This window comes from Dipteris shenzhenensis, chromosome 30 (genome assembly GCF_047967505.1).
Source record: "Dipteris shenzhenensis isolate YYH24624 ecotype China chromosome 30, Dip_SZ_1.0, whole genome shotgun sequence".
NCBI lineage: Eukaryota > Viridiplantae > Streptophyta > Polypodiopsida > Gleicheniales > Dipteridaceae > Dipteris > Dipteris shenzhenensis.
This window is the reverse complement of record NC_141625.1, coordinates 9,955,300-9,974,420: the sequence shown is the minus strand read 5'-3', so window position 1 is coordinate 9,974,420 and position 19,121 is coordinate 9,955,300. Positions and strand designations below refer to the sequence as shown.

General features: G+C 45.6%; 1 protein-coding gene across 1 annotated transcript in view; it reads right to left on the bottom strand.

Annotated features, from left to right (window-relative positions):
* Positions 1 to 16,568, bottom strand: part of LOC147881694 (serine/threonine-protein kinase CTR1-like) — an 84,799-nt gene extending 68,231 nt beyond the window's left edge. Inside the window, exon 1 of the mRNA XM_087402110.1 lies at positions 15,382 to 16,568. Within this exon, the coding sequence (XP_087258236.1) occupies positions 15,382 to 16,305 (924 nt within the window). The 5' untranslated portion in view covers positions 16,306 to 16,568. The remainder of the gene's footprint in view (positions 1 to 15,381) is intronic.
* Positions 16,569 to 19,121: the final 2,553 nt, after the last annotated feature.

The window sequence follows — 19,121 nt, the reverse complement described above, 5'->3', positions numbered from 1 at the left end:
GTGGATGACATGCTAATCACGGGCCCTGATACTCAACATATTGCAGCTTTCAAGGCTGATTTGCAGCAAGCTTTTGAAATGTCAGACATGGGACAGCTACACTATTATTTGGGCATTCAGTTTGCTTATGTCGAGGGGGATATCATGATGTCACAGTCCAAGTTATTGGACAGCTCCTTGATCGTATCTCTACTCCAGTGGACCCTAGCTTCAAATTTTCAGCTCATGATGGGAGCCCACCATGTAATATCACTCTTTACCAGCAGGTTGTTGGATGTCTCATTTACTTATGCCACACCAGACCTGACTTACAGTATGCAATATCCCAACTCAGCAGGTTCATGCACATGCCCAGTTCACAGCATTGGCAGGCAGTGAAGAGAGTCTTCAGATATCTCAGAGCCACTCAGGATTTAGCCCTCTTCTATGGTGATCAGGGTTCACTTACCACGCATGTTTACACGGATAGTGATTGGGCAGGTTGTTCCGACACACCAGTGTCACATACCGGCAACTGTTTTTTGCTTGGCAGTTCATGTATCTCTTGGCTCAGCAAGAAGCAACCAACACTTGCCACATCTAGCTGTGAGGCTGAGTACAAGGCAGCCTTCACCGCTACAGTAGAGTGTGTCTGGCTTCGAAAGTTACTTACAGATCTTGGTATTCGCCAGACATCCTCCACTATGGTCTACACTAACAGCGAGAGTGCTTTGGCCATTGCGTGTAATCCAGTGTTTCATGCGCGTACCAAGCAAATTGAAGTTCACTATCATTATGTTCGAGAGCGGTTGTCAGCAGGAGACATAGAGTTGTCCTACCTTCCCACAGAGGACAACATAGCAGATATGTTTACAAAGGCACTTCCTCGTCCCAAGTTCGAAGTCTTTCGACAGGCTTTACACTTGGTTCCCTTTGTTACATGATCTGGCATACCTTGTACATTCATAGGTGGCTATATCCTTTTGGATGATGCAACCATGACCAGACAATACCACGTATTATGAGACATTTCTAGAATACTTCAGCCCATACCATGGAGGGGGGTTTGTAGGCCATCTTCTCCCGGTCGTATTGATGCCCTCTCGGCCCTGGTATGTGCCATGTAGCTTTAGTTATTGGCACTTAGGTCACCTAGTACTTTTAGTGTCTTATGACACCTACTACTAGTGGTACCACTAGGACAATAGGTCATAGGGTTCTCTTTTATAGTACTTTGTACTTTCATAGGTCACCTAGTACTTTGTGTCTTACGACGCCTAGTACTAGTGGTACCACTAGGACACTAGGTCCTAGAGTTCTCTTTTATAGTACTTTGTACTTTCATTTTCATTCTTCTAGTTGATGTGACGACTTCCACTTCTTGCTCCACTCTTGTGCATCCTTTTGCTTAGCCTACACATTGTTGACTTCTCTAGCCGCGGAGAAGTCCTCCTAGTTGGGGACTTCAACGCGAGGACAGACGCTCGTCAAGCACCACTCCTCGACTTTAGGGATGATTCCACTCTACTGCCAGACATTGACGGAGGCAGGTATGCTACGGGTTTCGGCTGACAGACGAGCACCATTCACATCTTATGGGCAAGCCCTATTAGACCTCGGCAAGATGCATGATCTCATTATTTATAATGGTCTTGACAGATGGCCCGTCTTAGGTGGTTTCAAGTACTTTCCACATGGGGGAGGATCCAGTGTTGCCGGGATCCCCTCCCTTCAGATCTTGCATCACTGACTTTACCGTAGCACCTCTCCCTCCACGGCTGATCATACCTATTTTTTCTTTAGCATTTCCACTCCCCATCGCGCAGCACTACCCACCCCGCTGAGTTCTTACTCCACCTACCATGATATACGCTTTGATCGTGATCAACTGTTGCTTTGTGGATTTTTCCAAAACATTTGACATGATTTTGAGAGCCCACCTCATACGGCGCCTACAAGATTTGGGCTACAACCACGAGATCATTTGGGCTGTCATGGCACTTTATGAGAGAGTTTCAGGCAAAGTTCGGGCAAGATCTGGGTGGACAGACGAGATCATGAGCACTATCAAGATCAAACAAGAGTGTCCATTATCACCTACCTTGTTTGGCCTCTACATTGACGAGCTTGAGACAGTGATGCAGACACAGGGTGGGTAGGTTGCTCTTTTGCGAGCACGCTAATCCGGATATTGCTTTACGCAAATGACGTGGCTCTTTGTCTTCCTTAGCAAAAGGGCTCCAGAGACACCTTGACGCACTACAGTCCTTTTTTAGAGTCTCATGATTTGAAGGTCAACCTAGGTAAAACCAAGGTTATGATCTTCAATACATCTCGAGCCATCATGCGCCACGAGCAGTTCGCATTTGATGGGTCACCTGTTGAGGTAGTTTCATCATACGCTTATCTTGGGGTTGTCTTTTCCGGACCCATCTTCACTATGAGACCCGCGATGCAGGCACGCTTGAGCAAAGGATATGCTTCATTGGCTAGACTAGAGAGGCAAAGCTTCCGCTCTCACTTTAAGGATCCACGGACCAAAGGGTTGCTTTTCGACTCCTTGGTCCCTCCAGTGGGGATGTATGGCAGTCCATGCTAGGGGCCAGACTTGTCGGATACAGAGTGGGCCAGGGTGGAGCAGCTACAGGTTCTCATGTTATCACGGATGATCCATAGTAAGCCATCCATTCCTCACCCGATCGTTCACGCGAAGTTTGGGTCACCCCCATTACAACTAGATGCTGCATTTCAGGTCATCACATATCTGTACCGAGTCAGGGAGTATGGGGATTACACCTCTGGGCGTAGCAGGCTACCATGGCTAGCACAGTCCTCTTCTATGGCACTTGCAGCAGGAGGAGACAGTGCTAGTATGCACACACACAGAGATGGTTTGAGGGATTGGGGCTCCACATGGTTTGAGGGACTAGGGCTCCGTTTTCTCCCCTCCTATCACACGAGGTCAACCAGGTTATCCATGAGGATCTATTACAACTACACACATTCCGGACCTGGCTGTGAAGCTGAGCTTCTATAGAGATCACTTCTTACATATCACAGCGAAGGGTTTCATTGACCCACCAGGGTACACTCAGATTTACTTACCCCACTCACTGAGGATCTCTCTTGGTCAGTTCTGGGTTTCTTCACATAGACTTCCTATCGAGAGCGGCAGAGCAGAGCGACTACCCAAGGAGAGGCGCATATGCACTTTGTGTGACATGCAGGAGGTTGAGACAGAGGAGCACTTCATCTTCAGGTGTCCTGTTTACTATGAGATCCGCGGACGTTCCTACTGCCTCTTCAGAGACAGCTATGGGGTTTTTGCCCGATTCATCTCCTACCCAAACGAGCGATGTTTGGCAGGTTTTGTTCATGAGGCTTCATGAGGCACTCAGACACCGCGAGAGGATACTTCGAGCACGGAGACAAGAGCAGACTTTTCCCTTGGTTGATCCCTCTCAGAGCTCTATCACGGAGTTTTTTCAGCCAAATCACATGAACACCCATGGGACGAGGCCTCGACATGACCGTGACCCGAAGCCTATGACCCGACAGCTCAGACAGAGGGTTGACACACAAATCACACTTGTTTAGAGTCAAGTCTCACCCGAAGGGGGTCACAGTAGCCTTGGTTAGACGTAGAGCTATGACCAAGAGACATGCCAGGGCTGCACCTTTGAGTGGGCCATAGGACTCTATCGCCGATTTCATGACCCATTGCCTCATCCACCCTGATGTCTTGATGGTGATGATGATGATGATGATGATGATAAGATAGTCGACTACCGCCATGACATGACTTGTTGTACTTAGGATTTAGTACTGACATTATGCATTTTTTGCATTTTCATTGGTGTGGGTGCTCGTTTAGTACTCCACCACCACAGCTCGTTTGTACCAGGTTTTTCACAATCTCATAGACCCATCAGTCTTCCGAAGACTTTAATAAACTTTCTTTCTTTCTTTCTTTCTTTCTCTCTCTCCCCCCCTCCCCCCCCTAGCCCTTTCCCATCTCCCTATCCATTCTTTCACTTTCCTCACACCTCCCTTCTGCTACCCTGCATTTTCTATAGTGGTATCAAAGCACCACTCTTGGCACATTATACCTCCATTGTACATTGTACCGGTAGCAAGCAACAAAGAAAGCCTCCCCGTCGTGTGCCGTTCACAGTTTTTCATCTGATTCATCAACCATTATCTTGAGCCTCTATGTTGACATTTTGGGCAACCATGTACATCTTCGTGAAAATGGCAGCCATGTTTGTCAAATTGGGATCTTCGTGGCAAGTATCTAGCCACGTTTGACCTTCTATTTGCCTCTAACAGTTTGCCACGACACCCAAGTGTGTGCCTTGTTTGAGGAGTCCTTAACCTCTCCCTATAGCCCCTCTCTCTCTCTCTCTCACTATCTGGAGGATAGACTAGCACAGTTCTTCAACCATGCTATATGCCACGGTTTCCCTCCTGCTTGGAGAACCACCACCATAGTTCCGATACACAAAATAGAAGACCCATGATCACTGGGAACTTATGACCTGGCACTAGCCAAAATTTATGGGTCAGTACGCAAGAGAGAGAGAGAGAGAGAGAGAGAGAACTCATCTCCTACATAGAGATGCATGGACAACGAGCACTAGGATATCCTAGAAAGTCTATGCTTGTTTCGTAGAGTTTTGGAAGGCCTTTGACAGTCTCACATGATTGCATGGCTTCAGGAGATGCAGGTCCTAGGAGACATGATTTGGGGGGTGATGAGTTTATATGAGTTAGTCAAGGGGAGAGTTTGTGCCCTTGGAGGCTTATTAAATTAGATCCAGAGAACTATAGGAGTAAAACAGGGATGCCCCCTCTCACAGACACTGTTTGGACTCTATGTCAATGAGATCACGACCTTCATTGACCGCTTGGGTGGTGAGGGACCACTGCTGGCCGATTTACTCGTACAGATACTGCTATATGCTGATGACATAGTCCTTCTATCGTCATCAGCAGCAGGTTTACAGAGACACCTGGAGGCCCTGGAGGTGTTTTGCAAGGAGAGAGACCTGACGGTCAACCTTGGTAAAACCAAGGTTATGATCTTCAACACCTCACAAGCAGCACTTCACCAACACAGCTTCACCTACCAAGGGGATCCAGTTAACATTGCACAGTCGTACACCTATCTAGAGGCAGTCTTCACAGGGCCAGTCTTTACAATGGTTTCTCAAACAAGGTATCCAAATGGGATGATCCCTTGATCAATCGAGAGGAGATCAACCATACCATACGGTGGGACTTACTCCGACTTTATACATCATGGACTTGGGAGGGGGGGGGGGAGGCAGGAGCTCCCCACCAAGACACAGTTTTACCCAGACCACTTCTTGAGAGCGTCAAAGGACGGAGTGATTATCACACCTCAATACCTGGAGGATAGATGAGTGTCACATGCTGTGAGGATTGCTGTCACGGGCATCCACAGCCCATGGCCATGCTGGACTGGCATGCATGCAGCCAGCTCAGCAAGCAGTCCACGTAGGCAACCACGTCAGCAGTTGCCACGTGGAACTGCCACACAGTCACCAAGCAGGTGCTGGACATGCAAGCAGAAGGATGCATAGGCAGCACAAGAGCTACCACGTGGCAGCATTGACGTCTGCAGTTGGCTGCCACATCAACAGGCGGCTCAGCAACAACAGTAGGTCGGTGAAGGAGCAGCCTGGTTGGTGGACAGAATCCTGCTCGTCGACCAAGGGGGCCTCAAATTGGCCCCCTTGGCCTTCACTCATCCCTTGGCCTTCAAAGCAGCCCCCTTGGCCTTCAATTCTCATCCCTTCTTCAGGCCTTCACAGCAATAGCCAAGCTTCCCCGCAACATACCAATAGGGTGCCTCAGCCTCTACAGGGATCTAGTGAGGATTCACCTCCTCTAGGTAGTCTAGTCTGTACAGTTTTGCAGTGAGAATTCCAGCTCCTCCATACAGTTGTATTCAGCCCTTTGGGCATTCATATATTTCAGTTATATATTCCTCTTCGGAAGTCCATTACATTTATCTCCCTCTGGTTCTGTCTCACATCCACAGCATCACTTGTGTATTGAGTGCATCATTTTGCAATTGCAGCTAGTATTGAGCAAGATAGAGAGTGAGGATAGTCTATCTCCCGCTACAATTGCTATTGGACGATGCAGGTCTCTTCCCATGAGCTTAGGATCGAGACAAGGAGAGCCACAAGTATGCCTAGAGAGCAGCAGGTTTGCAGGCTATGTACGTTGGGAGAGGTCGAGTCAAAGGAGCATTTCATGTGCACCTACCCAGTATACCATGAGATTCGAGGATGCTACCACTATCTCTTCTAGGAGGGACTCGATTTTGGGCCTCTCTCTAGGCAGATTCACTTCCATGACCAGGTCTGTGTCAGCCTCTACTTGATGGAGATGCGGCGACACAAAGAGACTATACTACGCCAGATTAGACAGCAAGAGGAGACGGAGGCACAAGGGACACAGGTGGATCGTGCTCAGCGACACGTCACAAATTTTCAACAAATTTTCACACATTCAAATCTGCCAACGGGACACAAAGGAGTGGAGGAGGAGAAAGATGACAAGAGGACCACATGGACCAATGGGATGAGACGACGTGGAGGGGTGGATCCCAGATGCACAAGGATCACTTGCGAAGCAAGGACGGACCAAGGCACGCATGATGGACGTCCAACCCATCACTGCCTTACTAGGAGGAGAGGGCCGCTCGAGCAAAAGTGTCACTCTAGATATGGCCCGTCCTATACAAAGATCTCGGAGACCGCGTCCCTACCTTCCGCTACCTTGCACTCCCTCTTTTCTATAGTGGTATCAAAGCACACCACTCCTGGCATATCATACCTCTGTCGTACATTGTACGTGTAGCAAGCAACAGAGAAAGCCTCACCATTGTGTGCTATGCACAGTTTCGCAGCCGCTTCATCGACCATTAGCTTGAGCCGCTATGTCTAGCCGATGGAGCCCAAACTGACTAGGGTGGGTCAACATCAGCCTGACCCGACCCAACCATGGTCGGCTGACCGACCTGGCTGGTCGGTCCAATGGCCAGCCAAAGCTAGCCGACCAAGCTAGCTGGGGAGCTTATAAGCAGCTCCCGTCTCACATTGGGACCTCTCCTTGGGCATTCTCTCTCTTTGACCAACCCCCTTGGCTATGGTTGTATCTTTGATCATATATGCAATCGCTATTGCCTATCGCTAGTGTCTACCTTGCGCTCTCTCTACGCTTCTGCACATGCGCAACTCTCACATGGTATCATTCGCCATCATTGATGAGGGAGCAAGAGAGGACTGAGCAACAACACAGATTTGAGGGGATTGCTACGTGTATATAAGGCAATTCAAAGGAGTGGTTGAGCTTCTACAAGGGGCGCTGCAGCAGAGGTAGCAGGGGCCTGTTCAGAGGCAATCTACACACCGTGTGGACAGGCCACACACGTTCACCTCAGCTCAGCCCGCTTACCTTCTCCATCGACCAGCTTTCTCTTCTTCCATCGCCTCCTTCTTGGCCAGCTTCCACTTCATTTCTACCTCCTAGCTTCGAGGCCACCTGCTCATTTCTCTTCTCTAGGCTATCTTCTTTTCAGATCAGATTTCAGTCATGGCTGATTCTGTAAACCCTGAGCTTGCGATGGGAGACCAGGATTTGAACTACCATGCGGAGGATGACCACGGTCTCTACGATGATCTGATTACAAAGAAAGCCTTCAATGAATTCACCACTGCTCTTGATGGAAAGTTTGAGCAAGTTAACACGAATCAAACGGGGTTGACGCAGCAACTCCAAGGGATTCACACTACACTCACACTTTTGACTAGCACTGTTCAGGCGCTCACGCATGTGGACGCCATGGCTTCAGTGTTAGGTCCAAACATCACTCCATATCCTTTTCCCGGAGACCAGAAGTCTCATACCAAGGAGGTTGTTGACACTTGGTTGCACAAGTGGCAAGTACACTTCCAGTTTCACCCTTATCCAGATGACAAGAAAATACAGCTTGGAGCCGGGTTTATGTCAGAAAAGGCTTTATTGTGGTGGAAGGAACTCCAACCCAAGCCTGCAACATGGAACAAATTCAAAGGGGTCTTCTGGAAAGAGTTTATAAAGAAGGAGGAAGATTACGATATCGTAGGCAAGCTCAAAGCCCTCGATATGTCCAAGCTGAATTTGACTTTTGAGGTTTATCTTCAGAGGTTACGGGATTTGCAGACCAGAGCTACAAAGATGGATCCAGTGACCTTGTTAGGTTTCTTTTTGGATGGTTTGCCTGACTCCTACAAGTTACATATCAAGAACAAGTGTACCACGTTGCAAGAGGCCATGAATTACGCACGTATTTATGATGATACCATGGCCAGTGCAAAGGGAACCACAGTTGCCGACACAGGTGGGAAGAACAAGCGGAAGTTCTTCCAGTCCAGCACTAGTACCGGGGAGTCGAAGTCTATAGACAACACCTCCAAGAAACATTTGACTCAGGCGAAGAATGGTCGTGCCCGTTTCCTTCGTACCTTGAAGCTAAAGAAGAAAGGACGTTGCTTCTTCTGCGAGGAGCGGGGCCACACTAAGAATGATTGTCCTAAGCCCTAAGCGCAAGAACTAGAAACAAACGCCGGGATCGAAGCTCCAGGCGAGTCCGGGTAGGAAGCTAATCAAGTTTCGATGACATGTATTTCTGTAAATGTCATTACCTGCCCACTTTCTTGTAATTGCACTTTTAATACTTCGTTATTTGGTTCCCATGATCTTTTCCGAGTTTATAGAGAAGTTAGGGACCAAAGAGTTCACATTCTCTTTGACCCGGGCAGCTCTTACAACTTTGTTAATTACAAACTTGTGCAGAAGATGGGACTGACCACGATACCTAGCGATCACACCTATGAGGTGCAGCTTCCGACTGGGAAGCAATTTTGGGATCGCAAGATTGAAGCCCTTTCTATCCGGATTCAAGATTACACAGCGGCTCTTACGTGCTATGTCATGCACTTCGAGCATGTGGACTTGTTAATTGGAATAGAGTGGTTTAAAACCCATGATATTCGGATTGGATGGAAGAAACATACTCTTTCTTTTTTGGAAAAGGACACCCAATTTTGTATTCAGTGTGATCACATTCCCTCTTCTCAGGGACCTATTGTATCTACGATGCAGCTTCAGAATATATTAAACACTTCTCGTTATGATGTCTAACAGTGTGTTTTGATTCCACTTTCTTCATTTGTTGTCTCCGTTAATAACAAGAATGATTTAAGTATGTTTGAACATCGTGAATTGAGAATGTTGTTAGATGATTTCCTGGATGTATTCCCTGCTCAACTGCCGGAAGGTTTACCTCCAGAGCGTGCAGTAGATCATCGCATAGACTTAGTACCTAGGGCACAACCTATTAGTGTTCCACCTTATAGGATGAGCCAGCTTGAGGAGGATGAGTTAGCTTCACAGCTACAGGATTATTTGAATATGGGTTATATTCGCCCAAGTAAATCACCTTGGGGAGCACCTATCCTCTTAAGAAAGAAGAAAGATTCAACATAGAGAATGTTTATAGATTATAAACAATTGAATAAAGTGACAATTAAGAATCGATACCCTCTACCTCGTTCCGATGATCTAATAGACCGTTTGGTCGGCAGAGCGAAGTATTTCACTAAGATTGATTTGCGTACGGGTTATCACCAAATCCGTATCTATGCTAAACACATAGATAGAACCGCATTCCGAACTAGGTATGGCCACTACAAGTTTCTTGTATTACCTTTTGGTTTGACCAATGCTCTTGCCACCTTCCAGCAAATGATGAACGATTTGTTCCAAGATTTTCTGGGCAAATTCGTTGTAGTGTTCTTAGATGACATCTTGGTATATAGCCGAACGCTAGAGGATCACATAGGACACCTCCGGATTGTCTTAGTTATTCTAAGACAACATAAGCTCTATGCCAAGATGAGTAAATGTGACTTCTTTATAAAGGAGATCATATACTTAGGACACAAGATTTCTTCGAAAGGTATTAGCATTGATCTGGATCGTATCCAGAAGGTTTTAGAATGGCCTATCCCTCAGACTGTGAAACAACTTCGTTCTTTCCTAGGATTTACGGTATTTCTACGGAAGTCTGTGCGCGATTATTCACACATCACGGCACCCCTGACAAACATATTGAAAGGTCGTGGATGCAAGTCTACCCAGCCGATCTCTTGGAATGATGCATTGAACAAGACTTTTGAAACCTTGAAGTTAACTATCAAGGAAGCACATGTTCTTGCGTTACCCGATCCTACCCGGCCTTATGTTTTAGAGGCCGATGCGAGTGATTTTGCGATTGGGGCAGCTCTATTCCAAGAGGGCAAACCTGTAGCTTATGAGAGTAAAAAGCTAGACGACACCCAATATCGTTGGCCCACACTAGAAAAGGAACTCTATGCAGTAGTGTATGCCCTTAAGGTTTGAAGACACTACTTTTATGGTTCGAAGTTTCTTGTATTGACCGATCATCAGTCAAGATGGGTTTGAATTGAGGGGACGGAAAGCTAGATGGGCAGAATTAATGCAAGATTTTGATTTTGAAATACGTTATCGAAAGGGTTCATTGAATAGTGTGGCGGATGCCTTAAGTCGAGTCAAGTTTGTAAATGCTATGTCATTTACGAAAATATCCTCAGACCTATTTCAATCCTTGAGAGGGCTTTGCACAACTGATAGTCATTTCAGTTCTTATTGGCAGAAAGTCCAGGATGAGAGCTCCATGGTTGACTAGGACTCAAGGATTGTGCCACCTACGATACATGCGGCGGGAGGTCAGTGGATGATTAGGAACGGCTTGCTGTTCCGGAATGGAAAGATTGATGTGCCAGATGTTCTGGAACTTCGATCCAAGATTCTCTGGGAGTGTCATGATGCTCCTAGTGCTGGACATCCGGGTATACATCGGACTCTGTCTCTTGTGAAACATACCTTTTATTGGCCTAAGATGCATGCATTTATTGAAAACTATGTGGTAGGTTGCCGGGTTTGTCAGGTTACTAAGGCGGAACGCCTTAGAAGCGCGGGTTTATTACAACCATTGAGATTCCAGGTAATAAATGGGAAAGTATTTCCATGGATTTTATTACTGGTTTGCCACGAACGCGCAAGGGTCATGACTCCATTTGGGTCATAGTCGACCGTCTAACAAAAATGGCTAGATTCTTACCTACTAGAACAACTATTTCAGCTGTTCAGCTGGCTCACGAGTTTGTGGACCACTTGTTTAAGCTGTATGGTTTGCCCTCTGACATAGTCAGTGACAGGGACTCAAAGTTTACAAGTAACTTTTGGACACTTGTTTTTGAGAAGTTAGAAACTACTCTAAGTATTAAAAGGAATCCAAAATGATGCTGCAAAGACCTTCTTGCTAGACATGCAGGAAATGTTGCAGTTTGCCAAGGAGTCTATTAGAAGTGCCCAAGATTGAGACTGATTTTATGCTAATAGACATCGTTCACCTAGAGAGTTCTCTGAAGGAACGATGGTATATTTGAGAATTCCCAAGGAATCCAAGAGCCTAAGTACTGGTTTTGTTCCGAAGTTATCCCCCAAATACTGTGGTCCGTTCAAGGTCATTAAAAGAATTGGCCCAGTTGCATATAGACTAGAATTGCCTCCTGATGTTAAAGTACATCCAGTCTTTCATGTCAGTAGACTGCAAGAAGTTTTGGGTGGGGATGATCAACTTGTTTCTCCTCAAGAAATAATAGAAGTTACAAATTTGACTTTTATTCCACATGAACCTGAGTGTATTCTTGAATTTCGTGAAAGACAGATTCGTAATAGAACTATCACGGAATACAAGATCAAGTGGAAGGATCGTGTTGAGGAGGATGCAACATGGGAGACATTACAGAACCTCCAAAGGACATTTCCGGGTTTTTTAGCGAACTCAGGAGTGAGTTCTTAGAGGGGAAGTATGTCATGTGCACATATTGGTATCCGACGTGTACTGGGTACACAAGACTAGCTCAGGTAGCCTGGGGAGGCTTAGAGCTAGGCAGGCTTGATTCTCGGGTTGAGTGGCAAGGGTATGAACCAGTTAGAGGTCTTCGCTATTTTTGGCACTTGGGGCCCGAGTTTATATAAGGGGCCCAAAGGTTCAGTTCTCAGAGAGCCGATGGGAGTAAGTTTCGTTCCCAAGTGCTAGATCTGATCCTGGATTGAGTCGCGGACCCGCGCCTGCATCATAGCGTAGCCCGAGGCCCAACAGCAGATCCGAGGCTTCACAGCCCCACCTGGTGGTATGGGACACCAGGCTGGTTAGGATCTGGTTGGAAGTTTGTGCCAGTAGCTCAGCTCGTAGCTCGGAGGGGACATCTCCTGATTCGGGATCACATCCCGTAGATGTCATGGTTGGGTGGTAAGCAGCCTGCTCAGTTTCCTCACGTTGTGTGTGTTCTTGTGTTTGCTTGCAGATCAGAGGTTTCAGGAGTGCTGGGACATGTCAATAGATCACTCACACCACTTATCATGACATACATTTCGACTGCAGCCTCTCGCCTATATATTCAACTTGCCTTCATATTCTTACTAGAGGATCGTGCTGCTCTTGTCACCTGCTAACGACATGAGGCTGCCCTTCACATGTCCCTCACACTACTCGCTCCACTTGTCCACCACCACCTGGGACCATCCCTTGTAATAGTTGGTACGATGACGAGTGCAAGGCTTTACGCCATCAACTAAGATTCGAAACCAAAAACCACCTCTCGAATGAACCAGAGACGCTACGCAAGTATTGTTGATTGGTATGTAGGAAGAAGCTGGATTTTGTCCGCCGAAACAAGGAGGAACTATTGAATATTCTGTTTAGTAACAACTTTAAGGACTTTTGGCGGAGATTTCTAGAGGGGTCGGTCCCCTTCACCACTCATTGACACTCAAGTCTGGCATAATTATGCACGCATGCTTTATGATATTCCAAATCAGCTAGCTCCTGACCTCACGCATACCCTGTCCATCATCTTGCACACTCTTCACTAGGAGGGGTGTGAAGGATGCCGTGATGAAACTTCATAATGGTAGAGCGAAAGATCATGAGGGCCTATGTACTAAATTCATTGCATATGTGATTGATCTCCTAGCCCCGATCTTAGCAAATCTCTTTGATGAAGCTGTTTGTCTAGTGTTCCCACGCACCTGGATTGTTAACACTATTTTACCCATCCACAAGGCACGGGATTCCATGAGCTCTAAGAGCTATAGGACCATTATGATTGGACATGTCATGTCCAAGATTTATGCCTCAGTGCTTGATTCTGAGGTCAGTCGATTTGCAGAGATGAAGGGACTTAGGGTAGATGGACAAGCTAGATTTCGACGTGATCATGGGACCATGGATCACATTCTCACTCTTTAGTATCATTAAGGAGGTGAGGGCATGGAAACAGAGGGTTTATTGTTGCTTTGTGGATTTCCGCAAAACCTTTGATACAGTTCTAAGAGCCCCCCTCATCAAACCTCTGGCAAGACTTGGATTATGACCAGGAGCTGTCATGGCACTTTACGAGAGGGCCTCAGGTAGAGTTCGGATAGGGTCTGGATGGACATATGAGATCATGAGTACTGTTGGGATCAAACAAGGTGTCCTTTATCACCAACCATGTTTGGCCTCTATATTGATGAGCTTGGGACAGTTATGTAGACACTGGGATCCCATGATGTAATCAACAACGCTAGAGCCCCCTCCGTGTGGGAAGCAGGTAAAACCACCTGAGGAGGGCCATCCATCAAGACCATTATAAATAATAAGATCATGCATCTTGCCTAGATCTAACAGAGCCTGCCCGTAAGATGTGACCGGAGCTCGTCTATCAGCTAAAACTTGTAGCATACTTGCATCCTCAAGATCAATGTCTGGTAGTAAAATAGAATCATCTCTGAAGTCGAGAAGAAGTACTTGACACGACCCTGTCCTTGTGTTGAAGTCCCCAACCAGGAAGACTTCAGAATACTTCACAGATGGAGAGGACGATCAAGTACATCCACTAGGTGCAAAGCATGACAATGGACCAGCTTCCTCACCAACAGCTCCAAGGAGCAGAAGATAGTAACCAGCACGGTTTGACAATCTGGGTGGATGGAGGAAATCAAACGTTGGTTTTGCGACAAGAGGCAGGGGGTACCTTCCGATGGGGATGGTATCCTGCAGCCCAAAGTCGTGGACTTGTAGGGGAGAGACGCCCACCAAAATTAATGCAAACATTAGATGCAGAACATAAAGCATCACATAATGCTAAGCGAGGTCATACCTGGTACCAAGGCAGACACAAAGAGCAGTACCTTCCATCCAAACGGGTGCACACCACTTGAGATGCGAGATAGGCCAGCTCTAAGTTTTGATATCACAAAAGGGCAAGGATTCCTCCCATCGAGTGAGGAGCTAACAGCAAGAAATGAGAGATGGAAAACAGAAGAGATACTTTGAAAAGGATGCAGTCGTAGTGAAGGAAGAGGATAGACGAGGAGATGAACATTTACAAACCTATCTACGATCGTCCCATGCTGGATGTGCGAAGAACAGGAGATAAACCAGGAGCAGCATGTGTTCGTGGGGAGTGACGCGTGCCTACTATCACATCAGGTATTAATTTGGAACGAATATCCGCCATCCCAAGTGAGAAGTTCTTAAATGCCGGTTGAAAACGCTCGGCAGCAAGCATTGTGCAGGGCACTGGGAGAAGCAGGAAGAGAGTAAAGCAGAGCCTCGCGCAATCAGCTTGGAATGATTCGTTTCAATATGATTTTACTTGTATTACAGAGACGATAAAGAAGAGAACTTTTAGTGTGGTTCCGAAGCGATGAAGAGATGTCTCGCCCTCTCTCTCTGTCTCACACACAACGCACGCAGAGACATGCACGTACAGCTTTAGCGCAAAATCCAGATCTACAGACTACGACGGTTTCCGTCACATGCACAATCTCAATTCCTCTAAGTGTGGTCGGAAAGTACACCGTCTTGGGATTTGAGCTTACAAGTCTAAGTATTGATTATCCCAGATCATCGGATCATGCTACGATTGCCAGTTGAACTAGTCTGACCCAGGCCTTGCCGAATCGCTTCCGTAGTAACGATCGATGGATTTGAAAACTTCCGTCTTCTTCTATAGAATTCCGATGGCGAATGCGGTCTAATTATCGCACACTTTTTGTTGTTGGATAAATTTCGAAAGCTCATACAGTCGAAATTTCTCCATCACGCGATTCCAAGCAAGGCCTGCTTCCAGAAATTGAATTGAATCGCGCCGATGCTTTTTCTGATAAACGTAAAGTGCCTGCTTTGTTTTGCTAAAATTTCAACACTATTTTGATGGTGAGCATAATGTCAAGGTAGAGCTTCCTCACCCAGAATCGAAGGGCCGTGGCTGACGCCGAGCATCGGGCAGTCGAGTTCGAGAGCCGGTTTTCTTTAGTATTGGCGTTGAGAACGGGCTCTTCGGTAAGCTCCGCAGTCGCCACAAGACGAAGTGCAAGAGCCAGTTGCAGATTATAGCTCTGTTCTGTTTGCTGAGCCCAACTTCGCGAAGACGAAGTTTGATGCCTGACCATTTTTGTTTCGGCCTCCTTGGTCACCTCTTCGTAATAACCACCGAGAACGGTCGCCTCACTCATGCTCAGAGATATTGTTGGTGATAGAGTGGAGAGCTGCCAGTCAGTAGACAGGAGACTCTCGGTATAGCTTCCGCCACTGGATTGCCTGAGCAATGGAGAAGATCCAGGGGGACCAATGACTCCATAGCTTGTGACTCCGCCATCTCCAGATGAGACGCGTTCCGGAAGAGGCCATAATCCAACCCTGGAAAAGTTCTGATCCAGAGACTGTGCGCTTGTCTGCTCGCCCGCTACACAGAATGGTGGATTCCGCTCTAATGGCGCTGTCCGGATCCTCTCGTTTGTCGCAGCGAATGCAAATTGCTCTCCGGCGGCACTCGCGTTCCATTCATCCGAAGGAAGAGTTCTATCGGAAACTCCAATTCTGTCGGAAGCTCCAAAGACATCTTCGATCTCGTCATGAGGTCTATCAGGCCTGGAGCGGACAGTGCGGTGCGAAAGCGGAATCTTACTGACGCTTGCGCTTGGTCCCCTGTCAATACTCCGGAAGGAAGCGCCCGGATTGCTACCGAAATTGGCTTCCAGGCGGCTCTCCAAGGGAGCTATGGAATTCCGATCGAGAACTTTGCTCTTCGGCTGCAAGCGACTATCGAATGGAGGAAGCGGGACATCGGGGGGACGGTTGAGTTGGACGTAGTCGGAACGACGAGCGCGCATGGTTGAGGAAGGAGGGGGGGGGGGGGGGGGGAGCTCGGGAGGCTGGCTTGGTTCATGACGAGGAGGGAGATGAGAGGGAACTAAGAAAGAGGATGAGCAAGGGGAATGGAATTCGGCATGGCAGGGGAAATGCAGGGGAGGAGGAGATTGGGATGGGATGGAGGAGAAGAAGAGGGGAAGGAGGTGAGGAAATCCTCGTGAGAAAGGGTGGCTATGGCTATGGCTATGGCTATGGCGGGAGAAGCTGTGTGAGAAAGTGTTTGTTTCTGAAGCAAAAAATAGCGCACACAGACTTCCCAGAATGAACCTCGAGGAAGACACCCCCTTTTCACGTCCCCTTCACACCTTTCCCTCCTTCTGATTCCATTCACACCAAACCTTAACCCTACTCTATCTATATATATATATATATATATATATATATATTTGTTTGTGTATCTATGTTTGTTATATCAATATGTATATTTTTACATGTATCTTTATTGTATGCATCTTACACACACATAGTGTGTCTACTTATTTTTAGCACCATATATATATTCATACATACATACAATATATATACACTTTATATATATGTATGTATGTATGTGTGTATATATATATATATATATATAATATATATTGTATGTGTGTGTGAGAGTGTGTCCTATTTTTTCACACTAAATGGTGCAAAAAAATATTACACACCCACATGTATTTAGTTTTATATTTATATTTTTTTTAGTTTTTTTAAGAAGAAACATGCTTACCAAAAAGAGAAAAAGAAGTACAAAATTGTGGCGGCCAAAATGGGCCACAACCCAAGCCACAAAGGCCAAAAGTGAGCCGTCAAGACATTAGACATTGCCCAACCAGGGTATCCTAAAAAGGAGTTGGGTTAGCTTGTGAAGAGATTTATATTTGTATTTATATATATACACATTACTACTAGCCATACTCAAACAATGGGAAATTTTTTATTTTGCAGACCTATGTCTCTTAGCACACATCACACCAACCACTCACAAGCTGATGTTAGGTGAGAAAGGCTCACGACATGGTGGGGAAGGTAGGTTTATAAATTACCCGCTGAACCTGGAAAATTCAAGGAAAAAAAATGCAAGTTGGCTACTCAGACATCTCTCAGTCTATAAACATGAAAACTCTCAACAAACATACATATGACAATCCTAGTGTGTTCCCACCACATCCTTCTTGCCACCTTCAAAAGTGATAACACTCACATGCCACACCTTGACATCCACAAGACCCAATTACCCAAAAGTTGTTGGAAACCAACTTCTTTCAAAGCATCCAATCCTATGCATAATTTGAGGCCTTGAAATTTTAGGAAGACGTTCATTATATGTTGTATGAGGCATTCTTGAACGGTTGGAGCCAAAGTATAACTAAAGTTATTACACTCCAAACGTGTGTTCATTAAATTTACAATTTATGACACTTAAACCACTACATGAAACCACCTTTCCACATGACCACCCTTCGTTCTCCCTTCTCCTCTTATACACCCCCTACTCATGCTTTACAAGTGAAGCACCCCTCCAAGTCTCGTGACCAATAGCTTCCTCCCATTTTCTTTTCACAACAAGCACACACATTGATTCCTTCTTCAATCTTCTTTAAACCATGGATGATCTTCTTTAAGCCGTCCATCCATACACTCAATATTATAATATCATGTTTATAATATAGCTCCATGTGAACGTATAAAGTGTGGCTCCTTGGTCACATTTTTGCTCCCAACTTTCTTGAATTAATAGATGTGTCCATTCATTGTACCTCATACATTCTATTGATTCGATAGCCTTTAACGCTCCTTTCATGAATGGATAAACAGCCAAGACATTGATGCTTGTCACATCTCGTCATTAGTTAGTCTTGAAATAGTACAATACAAAGGTTGTCCATCATGCCATTACATGAAGGATTTTCATTTCAATATATTGTCTTTTCTTTAGGCCAAAAGTGATACCGTTGTATGGATAATGAAAAGCTAATATAAAGAAATTGTAAATGTTCTACATGATTCACAATTAACTCAACCTCCATCATATTTACACATTAAATACTAAAAGCTCCACTTTTATATGTGTGTCCCCCTCTTGAATAACTCTTAAATCCACTAACTAGTTTCTGGGCCTTTGAGGGATAGGTGAAGAGACGATAATTTAACTTGCTTTTCTTTTGCTTTTTTAGTTTGCCTTTTTCTCCAAAACCAGATGACTTAACTTTTCATGCCTTTTCCAGTGCGGGATGGTTTATGTTCATCAAAGTATGACCTCTTCGGAGTATTTCAAGAATGGCACTTTGATTATATTTATAGATATTGGACATCCCTAAATTTACTGCATGTGAGTTTCTTAGGTGTTCATTGCATTTGCCCAATATCACTCTTGTAATGATGAATTTTCTAGTTTTGTAGACCCCATATGGACATTTCAATATTTGGATCACATCATTTTGTCTAGTTTTATTAATTTTTCTTTTCAAACAAAAGATTTCCATCCAAATGCTAATTCATGCAACATTCACATTCTATATTTTTATCATCTATGTCTAGTTAACTACTCTTTCTGATTTATAAAATTGCATGCGTACTAATTTTGTTGAAAACTTTTATCCATTATTGAAGTATTTCAAAAATGGTATTTCTATTTCATGTACACTAAACATACCATTGTATGTTGGTTTATTCCATAAAGTTAGCTCTCAAGGGGGGTGGTCAGCCTAGTAAGACCATGTACAAAAGTGGACCACAAAATGGGCACTCCACCCTTGGCCCACATTGCAAGTAGCAAAAAGGGTCGTCGGTA